This window comes from Silene latifolia, chromosome 2, assembly GCF_048544455.1.
Source record: "Silene latifolia isolate original U9 population chromosome 2, ASM4854445v1, whole genome shotgun sequence".
Lineage (NCBI taxonomy): Eukaryota > Viridiplantae > Streptophyta > Magnoliopsida > Caryophyllales > Caryophyllaceae > Silene > Silene latifolia.
Window position 1 is genome coordinate 18,352,802 of NC_133527.1, and position 21,758 is coordinate 18,374,559.

Here is a 21,758-nt window from a genome sequence, read left to right on the forward strand (position 1 = left end):
TAACACACGACTGTTTTTTTTTTCTCTCACCTCGCAAGGATCAACTCACACTCTATCTCTCACTCGCAAGAAAGAAATAAAACACTCAAAACTCGCAAGCAATAAGCAACAAGAAAACTTGTATTAATTCTCAAACTTAATGTGTATATGTAAAACTAACTACAAAAGACCCTTATTTATACTAGATAGAAACTGACCTCCCTTCCCTAGACTTCCCTAAAACGTCCTAAACTGATTAAGGAAACCGACTCCTAATATGACAACTTGGCTTATTACAATCTTGCTAAGATTAGGAAAGAACTAGAATTAGGAAAGTTTTCCTAAAGATTTTAGGAAAGTGTTACTACAACTCGAATTTAAACCTTTATAGTACTTATTCCTAAATTCTAAACATACTAGGATATGACTCCTTAAGCAAGAAGTTTCGACATCACTACCTTGGATGCCAAGTAAACACATGAACTTGTCTGAATAATACTGGAGCATTTTGAACATTCCTGACGAGTGTTCAATAATCTTCATTTCGACAGATTCCATTTCAATACTTCGTTACTACCCATTGCTTCGTTCAATACTTCGATACATCGTTGATAGTACGAAATATAACATTCACGTAACATAATACACAAATTCTCATATAAGACGGCAATATTTGTCCCTTAAGACGGATCAAGTATCATACTCCCCCCTATTCAGGGTTTTCTTTCCTATTTCATTATTCGCTTATTCGGGTTTTCTTCACTATTTCCTTTTTTGGTTTGAGTTGTGTAGTCCAAATTCAATGGCATGTGGGGTAGTGTGTTTTGTGTGGTCCAAAACCGCTTTTTTTTTTTTCTTGTGTAAAAATAAAAGAGGAAGAATATAGTGAATATGAGGGAGTAGTACTTTGTATACAAGACAAATATATTGTTTTCCCCTATCCTTAATTTCTTATATATGCAAGTAATAAGTACTTGATCCGGCTATCTTAACTTAAGACGGATAGTATCGTTTTAAAGGAAACTTAGTGAACATAATACTTGTATCACAAAATCTCATTGAAGACGGCGATATCCGTCACAAGCTTGTGACGGATACCATTTTTTCTTACAAAATACCCATGAGAGGTGAGTGGAGAAGCACATGGAGGTGCCCCACTTTGTCCTCTCTCCCTTTTTGTGAGAGGTTTTCAGCTTGTGACGAGATTAGCCCGTCACAAGCAAGACGTTTTGTGTATAGTTGTATATTCTGGCACCACGTCAGATAAACTATGAGATTCAATGATTTTATGACCAACTTGAAATCTTTAATTGCGAATTATGAATCACTATTAAGCATAAGTGGGAAAACAGGTAGGAATCAAAATGTCAGTATTGGCCAACAGAATGTAGCCCACAGTTTGTGGAAGATTTTTGCCATCACATAACAAAAGAAAGCTAATTTGTCCAATCATGGTCGCTTCAACTTCAACCACAACTTTGTTTATAGTGGAGTGCTTGTATACAATCAAGATTCTTAGTTAATTACTCCGTATAAGATAGTGATCTTCTTTCAATCTTATAATCTTATATTGTCATTTTCATACATGTGCAAATGTCAATAAGTTTAATTGGTAAAATTACGAAAGGTGGTACTGATAAATCATAATAGTTATAAGTCATAAGTTTGGTTTAAATTCTGCCAGTATCACAATTTACATCCATCTATATAACTCACTTCACCTAAAAATAAATAAAATATTTCACCAATTCTTATTTCAGACCAAGGTATCCGTCTTATTAATAAGACGGATACCATATTCTCTCACAAAATACCCATTTAGGGTGAGTGGAGAAGCACATGGGGGGTCCCACCTTTGTCCCCTCTACCCATTTCCTCTCACACAACGACCCGTCTTAAAATCCGACCCGTTTTAAGCAAGACTTACTCAAAATATTTTCATATCCTCGTAATTATAACTAGTTATTACAAACCAATTTATCTATTATACTCCGTATTGCTCATAACAATTTCCACTATCAAGCTTTTTCGACTTGACGTACGAGAGAGAATTTGTGAAAACACTTATTTTATTTCCCTGTGGCCTTGGCATTTTAGAAATCTTATTTAAGATTTAAAGGTTATATTTGGTGATTCAAATATAATCGTTTTCTGTTTTCAACTAAAACTAGTTTTCAATGAAATACACTTCAAAATTAAAATTTATTTTATTTTAACGTTAGCGATGTTCCATCACCTTAGTTTAAGTCATTCCACGTGTTAATTTGGATTCTATATGATATATCCAAAGTTTTAAAGAGGATTACAAGCTAAGGAAAAGACAAAGTAGTACTATGTTACGTGGACTAGGAATGTAATTAAGAGTAGAACGGGGGTAAAATAAGGGCCATCATTAGACAAAATTTAGAAAAAAAGTCTTTTTTTTAAACAAAGAACAATTCATTATTCAAACACTAAACGCGACTTATAAAAGATATACAAAATTGAAAACAATTCTAATAGAAACCAACGAAAAAATATTCTTTTGTAAAACTAAGGATCTCAAATCATGATATGACAATTCGGCTCGTCCTTATATCATTATCCTAATGCAGCTATTAATGGAGTCATTCGTTTGATTCATTGATAAAAAATAAAAGTACGTTACTATTTTGTATGTTCTTACAATTCAAGTTCTTTAATTTTCACATATTTTGAAATGTAGTTAGTCTTTTTAAATTAGGTGGTCTCCATTAATAACAATGAGTAAGTTTTTTCATCGTGGGTGTTCTTATAAAGAGGTAAATTATTCCCTCCGCCTCGGTCATTTGTTATCCTATTTCATTTTAGGGTGTCTTAGTCAATTGTTGTCTTTTCTATTTTAGAATTGCATTTGATGAGCAATTTGATCTTTCACACTTAATTTAGTTCATTTGTCATCTTATAATTGACTTCCTTTTCTTTTATTGGTCTTTGTACAAAACCAAAGGATAACAAATTAACCAAAACGGAGGGAGTACTAGTCAAGGAGTTTGCTCAGTTCCAATGAATAGGGATCAAAACCTTATCTCATGATTGTAATGATTGTAGTGAACAAGCACCACACTAAATCTACTTGATTAATTAGTCATATGTAAGTTTGTTGTATTCATATTACTGAAAAAAAAAAATTATTTGAAATACATGTAACTGTCTCAAGTAAGTTCTATTTTAAATTATGAATAAAACAAAAAAACTTATAGCAATTAGTTCTACCAAAAATAAACAATTTTAGTTAGAAAACTGAAAAATAATGTATATCCGTCTCAACTCTCAATTAATAATTAACTTTCTTTTAAAATACATTTCTGAAAGACAATAAACAAATTACTATATACTCCCTCCGTCCCGGTCAATTGTTGTCCTTTTGTTTTAGCACAAAGACCAAGGAATGAGGAAAAGGCCAATAACTAAATGACAAGTGGAACAAATTGAATGAGAATAATCAAATTACTCATCAAGTTCATTCTTAAAATAGAAAGGACAACAATTGACTGAGACACCCCAAAATGGAAAAGGACAACAAATGACCGGGAGAGGGAGTAATAAAGAAAATATTAAAACAGGATGACCTCCATGCACAAGTAAATCCAAATATTCCGATTTCCAACTAGCTCAAGTCATTGTGAGTTTAATACTTTAATGTCATTCTTGTACTTTTCCTTAATAATAATAATAATAATAATAATAATTATAATAATAATAATAATAATAAATTAGTTTGATCAACATTATTGCTTATCCAAGTCATACCAACGAAATTAAAATGAGGAATCTTCGTTTTTCCTTGGCTCTTTGCTGGAGTGTGTGACTGTGTGTCAACATCGGTTAAGAAAACAACGTATTGGTTGGAATCTCAAATAATGTTGCTTAAATTTTCGTTTTCTTTAATCCCAGAAACTTTAAAGATACGGTCTTTTATTAAGTTTTCGAGATATCACTATAATCTTATAACGTACCATTTTATCTATTTTTGTGACCTTGATATTGTTAACTGTGACCAAATATGATTTTTAACAATTTTACTATCCGTCAATCCATCATACCACTTTTCTTTAATTAAATTGTAAAATGATTGATTAATTTCGTACCTTAATAAGACATGCATGCAGCAAACAGAACTGGCCGCGGGTGATTTTTTCCTCATTACGGAGTCGGTCCAGGATTAAAAGAAGTGCCTGGAATAGAAACGAGGCTTGCAATACAAAGATTGCAATGATGGAGTGAAGAGCGCGATGACCATTCCTCTACTTCGAATGCTTCAGTTGTGTTAGCATATGGATCATACCACAAGAGTTGAGGGAGGCCGTAGTTAGGATATCCGCACGCAAACAGCAAACGAGAGGGTCTTTCCTTTGTAGGCGAAACAAGAGTACAATCCCAAAAATCTTCTGGAATATTATACTTGATGCTCCATGAATCTCCATCTCCGTATCCTTTCATGACCCATACATTATGAGGACTACAATAACTTAACCCAAGGCGTACATATAAACAATCATCCCATACTCCAAGCATCACATATGTCGACCTTGTTACTCCACCAGGAAAATTCAAGTCATTTCTCCATATTTCTGTGGACAAATCAAAACGCGCTATTCTATAATTTGGATTTCGATTAAATGCATCCATGACTGAATAAACAATATAGTGTAGCATGTTGTATGCATATACTTCGCTCTTGTTTAGTTTTTGACGACCATTTCCATACGAACCCTCATCAAGAGTATGAGTAGCGCACTTCCATAAATCGGCCTTGAAGCTATAGATATACAAAACTCTTACACTCTTTTCCCAATGTTTGCGTGTGACAACTATCTTATAATCATCATGTGCGCCATCATAACCAAAACCAAATGACAAGTCCCAATGTTCCAAGCATTTCAATTCCAAGAAAGGGAAGGTTGGTTTGAATTTGAAAGTACGCGTAGAAGGGTTGCATATGAGGAACCTCGAAACCTTCCAATTAATGGCGAGCCCAGTAACGTATAAGCAAACCAAGCCATTGCACGACCCTACAGCTCGTAGATCCTCACGGTTTCTTATGATATCTTTAGGCCAATATACTTTGACGGTCTTCAATGGCTGATAAATACCATCAACAACACAAAGGGAATCGGTTTCAGTATACACAAGGGTACGATTGTGTCGAGAGTTGAATACGAGGGATTTATTAAGATGGAGTTGAGTGAAGAGGGAACTATTGATGAGAGTGTACCAATCTTTGCATACGCTCTTGAAACATAAAAGTGTTTTCACCGGAAGCCGAACCAATATTTCGTCGATCATATCTGATGGGATTTGATAAGCTGCCATTCCAAGAGTAGCACAATAAATCAACAAAATTTTGTTCAACTTGAAACCCTAACGAGTCAATATCAATATATCATATCTCTTGGAAATATAGTCCGTATATAATATAAATAAGTTATTACTCCTATTTACATACGGAAATCTAATTGTACCAAAGAGAAAAAAAAAAGGAAATATATAACATATTTTTATAATCCATATTTTTATAATCACTCCTATTTACATCATAAAGATTACGTCTATTTCACATTAATTTGTGTCTATATTAATTGGGTCACCACTACACCAACCCTAACCCGACCCAACTATCTTTACAAAGTTGAATGGATTACAAAGGATTTTATAATTAAGATTTAAGAGTATGTTGGTAGATTTGTCCAACTAAAATCATTGCAACTTCTGAGGGATAACTAATTCGATACAAATAAGTCTGACATTTCAAATGTACCTCAAATTGAGGTTTCCGCCATTGCTGCAGTGCATGAGCCCATTTAAACTCTCGAGAAGGGGTGGTGTGTATCGTCAGTCAGGCTGTTGGCAGAGCTTGAAGTCGTGAACTAGCTCTGCTTCTCTACCAAATGCTGTCATATCAAGTTTCCTACTGAATGTTGGAAGTTTTTGCTTACAAAATGGTGCCGATTTCAAACTATTTACCAAAAATGGGTCCACGTCATTATTTCCGCATTTTTTTTACGAGTTCTTAGTTCGTCGCTGTCCCGGACAGCGAGAAGTAGCTTGATATCAATTTTTTTGTATGTTAATTGTTTGACAAGCTACATTCGTTGTCTCCGTTCTCCTTGCTCCGACCACCAAATAACAAAATACCACAACCGTTCTCTTCTTCTAACTTCCCTTATCATACGCAAATCTTTGTTTGAGTTATTAGCTCAATGGTTTGTGCAAAAAATGGCCCGCAATATCACCCGTCCACTAACGATTTCGGTTTCGGCAATTCATTTATACTGTCTTAAGCTGATTGTTTGTTCGTATGAACTAGTTTTTTATGTTACAGTACCTCGTCGCCTCATCCAACATTAGCAGGAAGCTTGAGGCCATTAGTAAGGCAGTTGTCGCTGTATAAACGCACCATTGTTACAGGAATACTTCTAGGTAGCTAGTACGGTTTGTATTTCACACTTACATTAAGCACATCATTACCAAATTACTAACAAGTTTTATCAACTAATGATTATAAATCAACCCAGAATTCAATTACAAAAAAAAACTAGTTTCATTAAGTTTTATCAACTAATGACTATAAATCAACCCAGAAATCAACAAGTTTTATTAAGGTGTCTATACCGACAAAAGTAACAAAAAACAGCATAGAAGATTTCAAATGACTATAATCTGCATTCCAAGGCAACCAAAATTATCAAGTTTCATTCTTCTCTCAAACATGCCCACAGGCGCCAAGGTCTTTACTGGAAATTATAACTAGACTGCAGAACTAATGTTTAGTGCCACCAGAGCCGAGTTCGGTGTAGAGACGGTAAAATGATCAATTCAACAAGTTCATGAATCTAGAGTAGTCCACATAATTAAATCCACTTGTGGGCTTCCTGATAGTCATATAAGATTGTCAATATGTGACTTCAAGAAAACAATGACAAGTACAAACGCAAAAATATGTTCAAGGATTATTAGTCGTCAACTACCAGAAATGCTTTTGAGTACAGTTCCCAACATTGCATCTCCTTCCTAGAAAGGACTGCCATGGCAGCTCCCAAAGAATGTCGTGTTAACCGGGTTTTTACTGCTTCAATGGCAGTTCTCATACAAATAGTTCTATGAAGGCCATGTCTAGCTAAATGTATATGCCAAGTTAATTAGGACAACATCATTGCAGATTTCCAATCCGTAAGAATTTTGAAAAGAAAGCAAACATACCACTCAAAGTCAAAGAAAGAGTACTCTGGCACTTGGTGAAGACCTTTGAAAGCTCGACACATGCATAACAAAATCTTGCTTGTCCAGCTTGTCCGTTACTGTTAATTGAGGCTTGTTCGGAACAAATACCAGTTTCTCCAAAATTGCCGCGCTTTTGAGGATGAATTCTGCTAGATGAAGCTGATGTTTCCAAGATTTTGCGTAGCCATGGAAGGTGACAATCTTCAGTTTTGGCAAATCAGCACTTGCCCTGAAAGCCTGACCAGAAAATAAATTAGGGATAGTGTCTGTATATATAACGAGTTCTTCGAGATCTTTTGAACTTCTCATCAATTGATAGACACCCAAGAGGCAGCTTTGACAGAATTGTAAAGCATGCCAATCATCTATTGAGTGGAGGAATGGCTGAAATGGAAGGCACATTGACATTAATAGAGGAATATGTTATCTTCAAGAAAGAATTATTTATTTTCAAGAAAGACCAAGAACTTACCTCAGACGCATTAATGATAACTGGAAAACTTCACTATGTGAGAACTTCTCCAAAAATATGTTAAACAATCTATGTTCATTCTCATCACCCACATCAACGTACAACCTTTTGAGGTAGACATCTTGAATAGATGAAACATCAATGACTTTTGAGGTTGACGCGGCCTTTTCTCCTTCGTCTTCCTTTGCTAGTATTGGGTGTGTCACTAGAAATAGTTTTGGCTCTTGGGTTAGAGGTTGGACCATTAGACTGGCTGCCCCATCCCCTTTTATTTGTGAGGTGCTTGCGATTAGAGAAGGCTTGCGTGTTGCGGTCAGTCCACTAGTAAATTTGTTATTGCTTCAGATTGTCTCAATGCGGTCAATGCCCTTACTAACCAAATCTCTCCTTGTGGACCTTTTGCTAACATTTTAATTGAGTGTAGGGAAGTACTAGACGCCTCTCCCCACTTGAAGATTGTCTTTGAGAAGAGAAGTGCCAACAAAGTAGCGGATGCTATCGCCAAATTCGCTCTTAAAGACACTAGCCCTCAAAATGGAAGCTTTATTTGGGCTCATGCCCCTTTCTTTGTACTTGATTATTGTAATTCGGACTTTATTTCGGCTTGTACGACTTTAAGCCCCGACCCTCCCCCGTGATGTATTTGAACTACTCTCTTTCATTTATTTAATGCACTCTTCCGTCCAAAAAAAAAAAAATGACTTCTGGTATCCGATCTATTTCCAAATCTACACTCTTAAGATTGGGGAAATCCAACAACCAAGGATCATCAGATTTCTGCTCTTCTAAAAGAACAAGAGATAGTTTACGAATGTTTGGAGTACTAAATCTCAGATTCTTTATAGAATAAGGTTCCACAATACGCAGTTCTTGTAAAGAAGGGCATCCATAAATAAATTGTTGAAAGGTCTCCTCACCATTCACCCTCTAATCGTAAAAAAAGAAAAAAAAATGTCATGTAGATATCATAAAAGGATGATGTATTACAAATTCACAATTGGTGGCGAGTCCAGAATTTTAATTTCGTTGTAGCAAAATATATATACTCAAGGTAAAGTGTATAGATAATTAGTGTGAAATAGTAAATTTTGGTGTAGTAAATCACAAAATTCTAACCGAATTTTTCGCCTTTGGTGTAGCGGCTGCGACACCAAAGGCCTTAGTGGCCTCGCCCTTGCTCACAATATTTAGGTAGTGAAATACAAGACTGAAGACAAAATGAGACTGAAAATTAGCTCTTGTTTTGGGTTTGATAGTTCTGTTTGGATAGGGTTTTTCAATAAATTAGATACAAAATAATTATATTTTGATATAAAAATGGTATTAAAACTATCAAATCCCCAACATATCGAAGAGGATAAAAATTTGCAAAAATTTCTCTCTAGAGTGCTCTAACTTAAATATGGAAAAAAATTAGATTTTCATTCATTAAACTAATCTTTCATTTAAAAATAATAATCTTTTCTTCATTAAACTTTAAAATATACTCCATATTTTAGCTAAAATAAAATTGGTATAAAACTATATACTATACATGAATATAAACTGTTATTATTAACTTCATGACGAAAAAGTAATTTATTTCTATAATTTGAGGTAAATAGAATATTTTCATAAAAAAAATAAAAATTCCTGAAATTACTCAATTCTCTTGATTAATTTTAAGATTAACTTTTTTTTTCCTCAAATTAAAATACAATTCAGTTTGATTACCTAGCCCCTAGGTAATTAGAAACTTATGTGCCAATTCAACTTTCGTATGCCAACCAAACGTGTTTTGTTATTCACATAAATTGTTCAATCCACGTGTTTTGTAAAATCATGGGAAATTAATTCCCGTATGACAATCAAATGACACCTAAAAGGATAGAAAAATATATTTTAGTGCTAAAAAATGGTTTCTTAATAATTTTAAAAAGACCGTCCCTTACAAATTTTTATACTTGGCGAAAGTAGTGACTAGCAGCCCCCATAACTTTGAACAATTATGAAATTAAGTCCTATAACCTTGAGTTAATAGAGGACATCATGAAAGAGAAACGGCTATGATAGTTTGTCCATATAAGGAGGCGGCATGTTAATGCAGTATTTAGGAGGTTTTAAACTTAGAAAATTGACTGCCATATAAGAAATCAAATTGAGTGAATTATCATTGCAATCGATACAATGGGATCCATTGGACCTGTCAAATTCGTTGGCCGAGTCAGGTTGGTCATACCGGCCTGGTTGAATTCCAGTAAGGGCAAGGTTAGAAAATCGGTTAGAAATAGTTTCTGACGCTTTTTATTTATCAATTCTAAATTAAAAAAAAATACTCTCTCCGATTCAGACTTTGACCCGGACTAAAGGTAACGATATTTTTGGTCAAAGTTTTCAATGTTTGACCACCAAAAAATAAATGTTATCTTTAGTCCGGGTCAAAGTTTCCATGCTTTTTGGAACGGCTTCGACAACGATTATTTACTTGGCAAAATAACGTGTACACATTTTCTAGCCTACCCTGAAACTGAGCATGATTCTTGGTGATTCTGATATCGAGTCAATCCCGTAGCTTGTTGTTGACAGATAATGAATGCATGCTTACCGAGTTGCTCTATAATTGAGTGACGCAAATTCTCATTGAAGACATGACATATCCGTCATAAGCTTGTGACAGATACCACTTTACCTCACAATGTATCCATTTTTTCTCTCTCTGCAACACTATTCATGTGGTCCCCTTTCTCCACTAACCTATTTTGTTACCATTTTATCTCACAAAATATCCGCCACAAATGGTAACCCGTCACAAGGGAGTGAACTCCCTTGGAATAGTAACAAGACTTGTAATACAAAGATAGAATAAAGAGTCCGATGACGACCTTTCTAGTTAGAGTGATTCGGTTGTGTTATCATCTGGATTATACCACAAGAGGCGGTGGACGCTGCCATAAGCGCCGTATCTGCGCACAAACAGTAAACGAAGAGGTCCTTCCTTTGAAGCCGTAAAAAACGTAAAATTGTCAAAATTTTCTGGAATATTATACTTGATCCTCCATGAATATTCATCGCTATATCCTTTCATGACCCACACATTATGATGAGGACGATAATACCTTTCCCCAAGACGTAGGTATAAACAATCATCCAATACTCCAAGCTCAATATATGTCCAACCCTCTACAGTAACAGGGAAACTCAAGTCGTCCCTCCATGTTTCCGAGGACAGATCAAAACGCTCTATTCTAAAAATTGGATTGTTATTCATTTCATCCACGACTGAATAAACAACATAGTGTAGCATGTTGTTTGCACATACTACGTTGTCTGATTTGAGACGATAACTCTGAGTTGAATCTTCAGCAAGAGTATGAGTAGCGCACTTCCATGAATCAGCCTTGAAGCTATAAATATACTCTAATACTCAGTATAACATATACATATTTGGTTTCCAAGCAGCACCTTCTAACAGATTATACTCTATTCCATAATACGGAATATTATTACTATTGCGGTATATATTGTAATATACCGTAATATTCTCCTAACACCCCCTTCAAACCCATGGTATTTTTCGAATTTTCCAATTTTCAATCTTCAACAGGAACGCCATTCTTTTCGAACCTATCAAAAATAATTTGTCAGACGGGAACGCCATCGTTTTTCTAACCTGCCAAATCATCGATCAATAATTGTCAAGAATGCCAATCTTTTCGAACTTGACGACTTTATTAAAGGGAAAACATCCGTCAATTTCAAACAGATTAACGGGAAAACATCCGTCAATTTCAAACAGTCATTAGAGAAGCTCTCTTCAAAAAGTCTGAATCGCACCCACTCAAAAAATTTGAACTAAGGTCGATCAACAATGGATAAAGTTACTTAATTCAACGATTGTTTTAGGCGTGGACACAAAGTCCTTCGCCTACTCAACTCTGCTCCAGTTTCAGGCGTCTTTCGTTTTAAAGCATGCATTTTTTGTTAAGGATAAATATTCTTACTCGTTTCGACATGCTTGACTGTAGTCCGTCTTCAACTCCAATGCTTTCTCACCCACCACTAATCCGACAAGACGATTTACCCATTGTTGATCCGACTACTTATCGAGCTGCTGTTGGGAGTCTACAGCATTTGTCACTTACGCGGCCAGACATTGCGTTTTCCATTAATAAATTGGCTCAATTTCTTACTCATCCGACTTCTACTCATTGGTGTGCTTTGAAGCGTCTTCTTCGTTTCTTAAAGGGTACAATTAAGCAGCGTTCTGTCTCTCGATCTTCTACCGAGGCTGAATTTCGAGCCATTGCAGACACTACTTCAGAGATGCTTTGGTTAAAATCGCTCTTATCAGAATTATGCATTTCCTCGTCACGCACTCCAGTTATAGTTTGTGATAATCTTAGTGCTAAAAATTATTCGGCAAATCCTATTTTTCACTCAAGTATGAAGCATTTAGCACTTGCCTTCCATTTTGTACGTGAACAAGTTCAATTGGGTGCAATCCGCATTCCATTTTGTACGTGAACAAGTTCAATTGGGTGCAATCCGCATTCAGCATATTAATGGCGATGATCAAAATGCAGATACACTAACCCAGCCATTATCAACGGCTCGTTTTGTCTCGCTGGCCTCCAGGATTGGTCTTACTCTTTAACCGTCCATCTTACGGGAGCATGTTAAGGATAAAATATCATCTAAAGTTGTTACAATCGAGCCAAGCAAAACGCAGCATAACAACCAAGTCAATACTCGACTCCACGTTTTTCTCCTAGTCTTTAGTTTGTTAATATTTATCTTCCTAAGTTCTAGCCTTTAGACTAGTGTTGTTAGTTTAGTAGTTAGCTTAACTTCGTCACAAATTTTCATATATGCTCGCACAATAACTTCGTCAAGTACGGTTGTCAAGTACGGTCTTCTTTGCTTTTTGGAATAACTTCGACAACCAAATGAAGACAAGTACACATTTTCTAGCTCTTTGAGGCTGTGTTTTGGGGTAACTAGAAACCTAGAGCGGCTAGGAATCTCTTTGACATACAGTCCGTATAACAATTTATTTTACATCATAAAGATAAGTAAATCTAATTGTACCAAATAAAAAATGAATTCTGCTAAATGAAGCTGATGTTTCCAAGGTTTTAACTTCATTCTCATCATCCACATCGTATAACCATTTGAGGTAGACATCTCGAACACATGCAACATCGATGACATCTTGCATCCGACCTAGCTAGTTCCAATGGTAAAAATATAAGGTTATGCTTGTTATTAAATTGGACTACTAAAGTAAATGAATTAATAAGTTCGACTATAAGGACTTATTATTAAATTGGACTATTAAAGTTACTCAGATTCGTGACAATTTCATCTGGATTTTTGTTCTCATCTCCGTCGTTTCCGAGTTGCTCTATAATTGAAGGAACTCCCTGGAATTGTAACAAGACTTGTAATACAAAAATGGAATAAAGAGTCTGATGACGATCTTTATAGTTTGAATGATTCGGTTGTGTTATCATATGGATTATACCACAAGAAGTTATGGCCGTAATTGCGAACAAACAATAAACGAAGAGGTCCTTCCTTTGAAGCCGCAAAAAGAGTAAAATTCTTGAAATTTACTGGAATATTATACTTGATGCTCCATGAATCTTCGTCGCTATATCCTTTCGTGACCCATACATTATGAGGATGATACATTTTCCCGAGACGTAGGTATAAACAACTATCCAATACTCCAAGCTCCCTATATGTCCAACCCTTTACTTCAGCAGGAAAACTCAAGTCGTCCCTCCATATTTCGGACGATAGATCAAAACGCGCTATTCTATAATTTGGATTTCGATTAAATGCATCCACGACTGAATAAACAATATAGTGTAGCATGTTGTTTGCACATACGGCACTGTAGTCCGGTTTTACACAATGAAACTGAGTCGAACCCTCAGCAGGAGTATGTGTAGCGCACTTCCATGAATCAGCCTTTAAACTATAAATATACACATCATCTCTTACATTCCTTTCCAAATATTTGCGTGAGACGACTATCTTATAATCATCATGTTTATCATCGTAACCAAAACCATATGATAATTCCCCGCTACTCAAACGTTCCAACTCCGAGAAAGGGAATTTTGGTTTGACTTTGAATGTATGCGTTGAAGGGTTGCATATGAGGAAGCACAACACCTTCGCAGCTAAGTGGGTGCCATTATCAACGCATAAGCAAACCAAACCATTGCACGACCCTACAGTATGTAGATAGTCACGGTTTCTTACGATATTTTTAGGCCAATATATTTTCATCGGTTTAAAGGGGCGATAAATATCATCAACAACACAAAGGGAATCGTTGTTGGTATAAAAAAGGGTATGATTATGTCGAAAATTGAATACGAGGGATTTGTTATGATGGAGTTGATAAGGCCTAGACTGCCTGAGTACCTGTTAAATGGGTCGGGTCCAGGGTCGTGTTATACTAATATGGTCGAATGCGAATCGAGTCATATGGGGCTTGGTCAGGTTAGGGTTAGTAATCTAAAATACAGATTAGAGAAAGGTTTATGGCGTCTTTTATTTTATCATTTTTTCAACCGAAAAACCACACATTTTAAAATTAAGTCATACTCCCTCCGTCCCGGTCAAATTGTTCATCAAGTTCATTCTTAAAATAGATAGGACAACAAACGACTGAGACACCCCAAAATGGAAAAAGATAACAAATGACCGGGACAGAGGGAGTACTTAATAGTATTAATAGTATTATTATATTCATTATTTTAATTAGATATTAAAATAATATTTTTTATATTTATTATTTCAAATATTTAAATAATATTCATAATTTATCTCTGATCCATTGTGTTGGCCTGGGTTCCGACTCTAAAATAATGGGTAACTAGTTTTAAACCCGTGCAAATTGCACGGGTTGTTGATTTAAATATGTTATCAACAAAAGTGTAAAAAAACATGACTTATTTTTGTATCGGTTATAATTGAAATTTTGAATATAGTTATGAATTTTAGTTGCAATTAAAATATTGTGCATAAAAATAATGTGATTTGAAAAAAAAAAAGTAATTGTCATATATACAAACAAAATTAACATACTTAATTGCGTCGAGCAATTACCTGGAATATAAATCAGGTACCGCAATATTAATCTCATCTTTGCTAATCTAAGTAAAGCTTAACCAAATTTTATTGCTTATGAAAATAAGAGACAATATATAATCATTAACCAGCTCGAGGATCTCATGAATAGATGCAAAAATCTTTTATCCTCCAGGCACCGAAAATCCAATAATTAATTCTCTAAGGGATCGATAAGTAGTAACCTTTATAATAGAAGTTATGAGTTTCGTGACATGGTTACAATCACAAAATCTCATTGAAGACGGAGATATCCGTCACAAGCTTGTGACGGTTACCGTTTCCTCTCACAAAAAACCCATGAGAGGTGAGCGGGGAAGTACATGGAGGATGTCCCACCTTGTCCACTCTCCCTTTTTGTGAGAGGTCTTCAGCTTGTGACGGGATTAGCCCGTCACAAGCAAGACGCTTTGGGTTACAATAATGATATTTTGACCCGTATTTTAACCCATCACTCTTACCAATAATCCGTATTTTGACCCGTGATCCTTAAAAGTGATATGTATTTAAACCCATATTTTAACCCGTGACCCTTGTAAATGATCTGCATTTTCCCTATCCGTATAAACTCAAAACCCAGGCACCGAAAATCCAATAATTAATTCTCTAAGGGATCGATAAATAGTAACCTTTATAATAGAAGTTATGAGTTTCGTGACATGGTTACAATCACAAAATTTCATTGAACACGGCGATATCCGTCACAAGCTTGTGACGGATACCTTCCTCTCACAAAAAACCTATGAGAGGTGAGTGGGGAAGTACATGGGGATGTCCCACCTTGTCCACTCTCCTTTTTTGTGAGAGGTCTTCAGCTTGTGACGGGATTAGCCCGTCACAAGCAAGACGCTTTGGGTTACAATAATAATGATATTTTTACCCGTATTTTAACCCATCACTCTTGCCAATAATCCGTATTTTGACCCATGATCCTTAAAAGTGATATGTATTTAAACCCATATTTTAACCCGTGACCCTTGAAAATGATCTGCATTTAACCACAATTAGCATTATGCTCTATGATATATGCCCAAATTCCATTGAAAAAGTTCTTAGCTCAAATCATGGACTATACAACCAGTTTTATATGTTGTATGGTGTAGAATTTGAGCTTTGTGATAAAGTATCTGAGCTTTATGTTAAAGAATATAAGCTTTAATAGAAAATATTGAGCTCATTCATTTACACATTAAAAACACTAACTTTGAATTAGCTCAAAAAGAATACATATAAGCTCGAATTCTTATATCTTGGTTGTACAATATTTATGGTACAACTGGATGTACAATGCTTCTTTTTTAAATTTACTACTTATAGAGTATAATTTAATGTAATGTCGTAATATCTCTTAATTTTAAAGGTAACAAATTAAAATGTAAACAACTTCCTTTAAAAATTATCAAAAATACCTAATTTTTTTTTTTAAAAGGCAACCAAAATTCTTAATTTTACAAAATATATTAACTAAAAAAAACGACTTGTCCAAAACAGGACATTGTAGAAGCCCATTACCCATTAAACCATAACACTTCCTAGTATAAATGTATTATGTATAATACTCATAATTAAGTGTGATAACTAAAACTCTTTGTTCTTGATATTAGCCTCACATACACCCAACCACAACATTCTAAACTTTTAAGTTTTATAAAGTAAACTTTATTGTTAAAATTATAAACATCTTTAATAGAAAATTGGTTTCTTAACTACACGTGAAATTTTATAATGCAAATCCATCTTAGATATGGATTAAAAAAATGTTTGTATCCGTTTACACTTTTTTTAAAACCCGAAATGTAACTCATATCACCATACTTGTATTATGACCCTATCCGTATAACTGATCTGAGACAATAGTTAAATACTCAAAGGTAACATATATACATCCTATTAATAAACAATACAAATTCTCATTTAAGACCCATTATTCTGTCTTAAGCTTAAAATAAACCAAGTATTATATCACTTGTGTATATAAGATAAATATATTGCATTTCGCTATACATACATATGATACACACATGGTATATATATTTACTTAACCCGTCTTAAAGTAAGGCGGAAAATGTCATCTTAAAATAAGACTTATTGAACAAACAATACACAATACTGATAGATAGACGATGGGCCACTAACAATTAGATTTGGGCCAAAATTTGCAAGGTTTTACCTATAACAAACCCTTATTTGACTCAGCATTTTTCCTATAAATTACTCATAAATCCCTCACCGTCTCGCCGTCTCAACTCCTAGGTAGCACCAAAACGGACACGGACACGGACACAACACGGACACGTGACACAGCATCCCTTCAAATTTAGGACACGGGACACGTTATTAAAATTTAATAAAATATATATTTTATAATTATAAACGTTCGATTTTATTTTTATAAAAGTATTTGATATTAAATTTAAATAAGTGAAGCTAAAACTTGCCTTGATTATAACTCATTTTCATTTACTATCCAAACGAATCTTTTAATCAATCTCTTTCGACAGCTCATTTCACGCTTAAAGAACATCATTCGCCCCAAATGATGTCCAAATGTCATGGACACGCGCCGGACACGGTCGAAATACCATGGACACGCGTCGGACACGTGCCCGAATAAATGTAGAAAGTTAGACACGACTTTATAGGTGTCCGACACGTTTCGACGTGTGTCCGAGGAGTGTCGGTGTCCGACACGGTGTCGGACACGGGACAGCTGATTAGGAGAAGTGTCCGTGCTACCTAGCTCAACTCTTATTTCTCATTTTCTTAACTCTCACCTCCTCATTCTACCATTACCCATAAAATTTGATAAACTGAAGATTATATGCAATATTGCCTTCCTTTTGCTCTTTATCACGAAATCCAGCTCATTCTATTTTATTTTATTTTTGTTTTACAAAGTCTTTGTACATCAAGTTTAATTTTATTTAAATTTACCAAAGTTCTTTGTACATCAACTTCAAGCACATGCATAAAAAACTATAGTTGTGTCTAAGGTTGATCTGATTGTTTTAAGTGTTGGTATGATTTTTTTTATTTTTTTTTATTTTTTTATTTTTAGTTTGGATCTAATCTTTCAGTTGATTTTTAGTCAATTTTTAATTTTAATCTTCTTAAGTGTATTTTTTTAAAATGAAAAGAAAGTAAAATAATCCGTCATCATTCATCAAAATATCATGAATTGTGAACTATATTCATTTAGTTAATTGTCGATTTACTATTTAATTTGGTTAATTAAAAAATTTATTGCGGAGTAATAATTAATATGTCATGGAAAATAAACAAAACTGTATTTGTAAATTTCTTGAAGTTTTATCATTTCTGTTTTCAACTGAAGTTTGACATTATCATTATGATTTATTATAAGCAATGTACTGAATAATTATTTATTTGTCAAATAAAATAACGCACTTCCATGAATCGGCCTTGAAGCTATAAATATACACCTCATCTCTTACCTTCTTTTTCATATAATTGCCTGTGACCACGATCTTATAATCATCGTGTTTACCATCATAACCAAAACCATATGTTAAGTCACCGATTTCCAAGCGTTTCAAATCCAAGAAAAGGTTGTTTGGTTTGAATTTGAAAATACGCGTTGAAGGGTTGCATATGAGGAAGCACAAAACCTTCCAATTACAGTGGGGCCCGCCTGTAACGCATAAGCAAACCAAGCCTTTGCACGAGCCTACTGTATATAGAGGCAAGTACTCGAAGTAACATAGGTAACAAGCTAGTCGAAACAATACATACAACGGAAAATGTAACTTTAGTTATCGAGCAGCCCAGCAAGTTTCAACAAAATTGATAAATGCTCTCTCGATAACTTTGACAAGCACGATCCTCTTGCGTTTTAGAACAACTTCGACAACGAAACGACTAATTCACATGTTTAATTACTTAGCAAAATAACAAGTGCACATTTTCTAGTCTACCCTGAAACTGAGCATGATTCTTGTTGATTTTGACACCAAGTCAATCCCGTAGGTAGCTTGTTATTGTCGCGTCTGACCTGACTTATTTCCATGCCTTGTATGTGAGAAACGTAAAAAACAAAGGTATGAAATAAGACATGCTTGTTCACGGATGATTTTTGTATATACGAATGAACAAGCAAACAGAAGCGTAATTTGAAGATTTCGATGACCATTTTTGTATTCGGATGATTTTTGTATATACGAACAAACTGCTAATTATATACACAGTTTGTTTCCTAAAGTCATTTTTCAGAAATTGATTAATATTATGACTTGGGACCGGTTTTTTGGTCTGAAGTTGTTTGAATTAAATTAAATTAAATTTAATGGACCTGAATTGAACATTTTGATAATATTGAAAATAAATAAGGTCGTTTTTTAGACTTTAATATTTTAGCCCTATAATTTAGGGGCGTCTAAGGCCTGGGCAAGTGGGCATCCAATGGGCGGATCTTTATGAAACCTAATGGAATGTGGTGGAGGAAATCAAGCATACCACTCAAAGAAAGAGTACCCTAGCACTTGGTGAAGACCTCTGGAAGCTCGACACTCGCATAACAAAATCCAGCTTCTCCTCTGCTGTTAATCGACATTTGTTTGGAACAATTACTAGTTTCTGCAAGACAGTGGCGCTTTTGAGTAGGAATTCTACCAGTTGAAGCTGATGTTCCCAAGGTTTTGCATATCCATGGAGGGTAACAGTCCTCAGTTTTGGCATCACACATGGATACAAAAGCTCTCCAGAAAATAAATTGGGGGTATCGCATACACTAGAAGGAGTCAAAGTTGTGTCTGTATGAATATCGAGTTCTTCCAAATCTTTTGAACTTCTTATCAATTGATAGAATCCCAAGACGCACCTTTGACAGATTATCCGCAATGACAAAACTACATGCTTCCATCCGATTTGTAAAAGATGCAAATCATCTAGCAAGTGGAGGAAGTCCTGCAATTGAAGGGCATCAACATTAGCATTAGTATTTATCTATTCTCATACGCAATAGGTAGAATATTGGTAAAAAGCAGCATAATCAAAGAAAGACCAACAATAACTTACCTCAGAAGCAGGATTAAGTTGTAAGCGGAAAACTTCACTCTGTGACAACTTCTCCCAAAATAATTTAAACCTTCTAAGTTCATTGTCACTATCCCACAATTGACAGAAAGACACTGAGACATCTCGAACACATGAAACATCCATGTGAATGATATCTGGTATCCCATAAAAAAGGTCCAAATCCAGACTTTTAAGGTTGGGAAAATCTAACACCAAAGGCTCTTCGTCTGGATAATCTTCTTCAAAACGGAGAAATAACTTACGAATGTTGGGCGCACTGAAACTTAGATTTCTTATATGAGAAGGAGAGTTAATATGCAATACTTGCAAGGAAGGGCATCCACTTATAAACTTTTGGAATTCCTCTTCAGTCATAGTCACATAGTCCAATGTAAGCTCCTTTAGAGATCTCAAGTCAACTTGAAGTTCGGGATAGATAATGAAGTGAGTGAGTTTAAGTGTAACAAGTGACTCACTTATGAAATTTGGATAATCTGAACTTTCAGAAAAGTATTGATTACCAACTTCATCGAAATAAATTGCCCTGGCTTGTTTATCCAAAGCTAACTTCAAACACATTCTTATTTCATCACCTAACTCACTTCTTCTTATCTTAGAAGACTCATAATATAAATCAAGACGAAATTTATCAATGAAGGGTCTTTTGTGAAGCATCAGTACATTGCGGACGAAAATGAAGGACCGCCTAACATCATCGGTTGTCCAATAACAATCGGCTGGAACCAACTCAGCTAGTACTTCCTCAAGGTCAAAGTCAAGAGTAGGAACCAAGGTCCAAAGGTTTCCAAATGGACGAATCAACATAGTTCTAACAGCATCGACAATCGGCAAATAAGAAAGAATGTGGACAATTACTTCATCTGGCATTTCACTCAACCTATCTCGGTTCTTTGAAGAACGCTTGTGATTTTGGGGTTTCATTACTTCTCAAGAGATTACCTAACAATAATATAAAAACCTGATTCAGTTTCCAAAAAACCAAACTATATTAACTAAAAATCGAATAAGAGTAAGAAGCACCAACACGGTCAGCCGCTTAAACAAAGGCAGGCTACAATCTACTGTGGATTAAATAGCATAATCCTAAATAGTGTGACTAATATACTTGACCCGTTTTAACCCTAACACAAATATATCCTTCTTAAGAGACTAATTGTGTATGTAAACATAAGTAAAATAAATAAGGCACAATTTACCTGAACAAGATGAAGAAGAAGGAGAAAAAGTAGTAGTAGTAGTAGTGAAGGGGGATGGTTTTCTTTGATAGAAATTATTAGATATTTATAGCCACCAAATGTAAAATTCCTTGGTTTTTCACAGCGACGGTCCATCTTTTGAGTTTGGGAATTGCCAAACTTAAATGATGTACTGATGACAATTTTTGTGTGTTAATTCGATAACCAAATTATATTCATATAATTAACTTTCTTTGTTTCTTGTTATTGTAATTGTGTTGCTATAAAAACTTAAGTAAGTGGATTATACATTTGTTGAATTGCCATCAATTATGTAATTTTTGAGCATTACAATAATTTTTCGAGTTTGGTTTTAAGGTTTTGAGTTTTACTATAAAGTTTCTAAGTTCATTCAATTAGATATCCAGCTCAAAATTACAATATAATTCAAACATTACATATAAGCTTGGATAAATTTGATTTTGATGGCAAAAAATTGAAATATAACTTATAAACTTTTAAAAAACTCAGAAAAAATACACATAAGCCAAAACCAAATGATATCTGAGGTAGTACATGTAACACCCCCATACTCTAAGTGCCTTACCAGGACCACTCAGGTATAAGGATGCCACTATCTCGGTTACCCGAGGCATGATATTCATAAGACAATAACGAAACAACTTTAAAAGTAAATAAAGTTTAAAGTG

At 34.7% G+C, this 21,758-nt stretch overlaps 2 protein-coding genes across 2 annotated transcripts; both read right to left on the reverse strand.

The window, feature by feature from the left end:
- Nucleotides 1-4,143: 4,143 nt before the first annotated feature.
- LOC141635360 (F-box/kelch-repeat protein At3g23880-like) lies at nucleotides 4,144-5,313 on the reverse strand. The gene has a single exon (XM_074446704.1). The coding sequence runs from the start codon at nucleotides 5,311-5,313 to the stop codon at nucleotides 4,144-4,146; it is 1,170 nt and encodes a 389-aa protein (XP_074302805.1).
- A 13,981-nt stretch (nucleotides 5,314-19,294) lies between these two features.
- LOC141635376 (F-box/FBD/LRR-repeat protein At3g26920-like) lies at nucleotides 19,295-20,794 on the reverse strand. Its single transcript, XM_074446705.1, has 2 exons — nucleotides 19,853-20,794; nucleotides 19,295-19,741 (listed from the first exon to the last, which is right to left on the reverse strand). Exons 1-2 carry the CDS (start codon nucleotides 20,792-20,794, stop codon nucleotides 19,295-19,297), a joined length of 1,389 nt encoding a protein of 462 aa, XP_074302806.1.
- Nucleotides 20,795-21,758: the final 964 nt, after the last annotated feature.

Coding starts and splice junctions, on each gene's coding strand:
- LOC141635360 (XM_074446704.1), bottom strand. CDS start 5,313: ATGGCAGCTTATCAAATCCCATCAGATATGATCGACGAAATATTGGTT.
- LOC141635376 (XM_074446705.1), bottom strand. CDS start 20,794: ATGAAACCCCAAAATCACAAGCGTTCTTCAAAGAACCGAGATAGGTTG. Junction 19,742..19,852: donor AACTTAATCCTGCTTCTGAG/GTAAGTTATTGT, acceptor CTTCAATTGCAG/GACTTCCTCCACTTGCTAGA.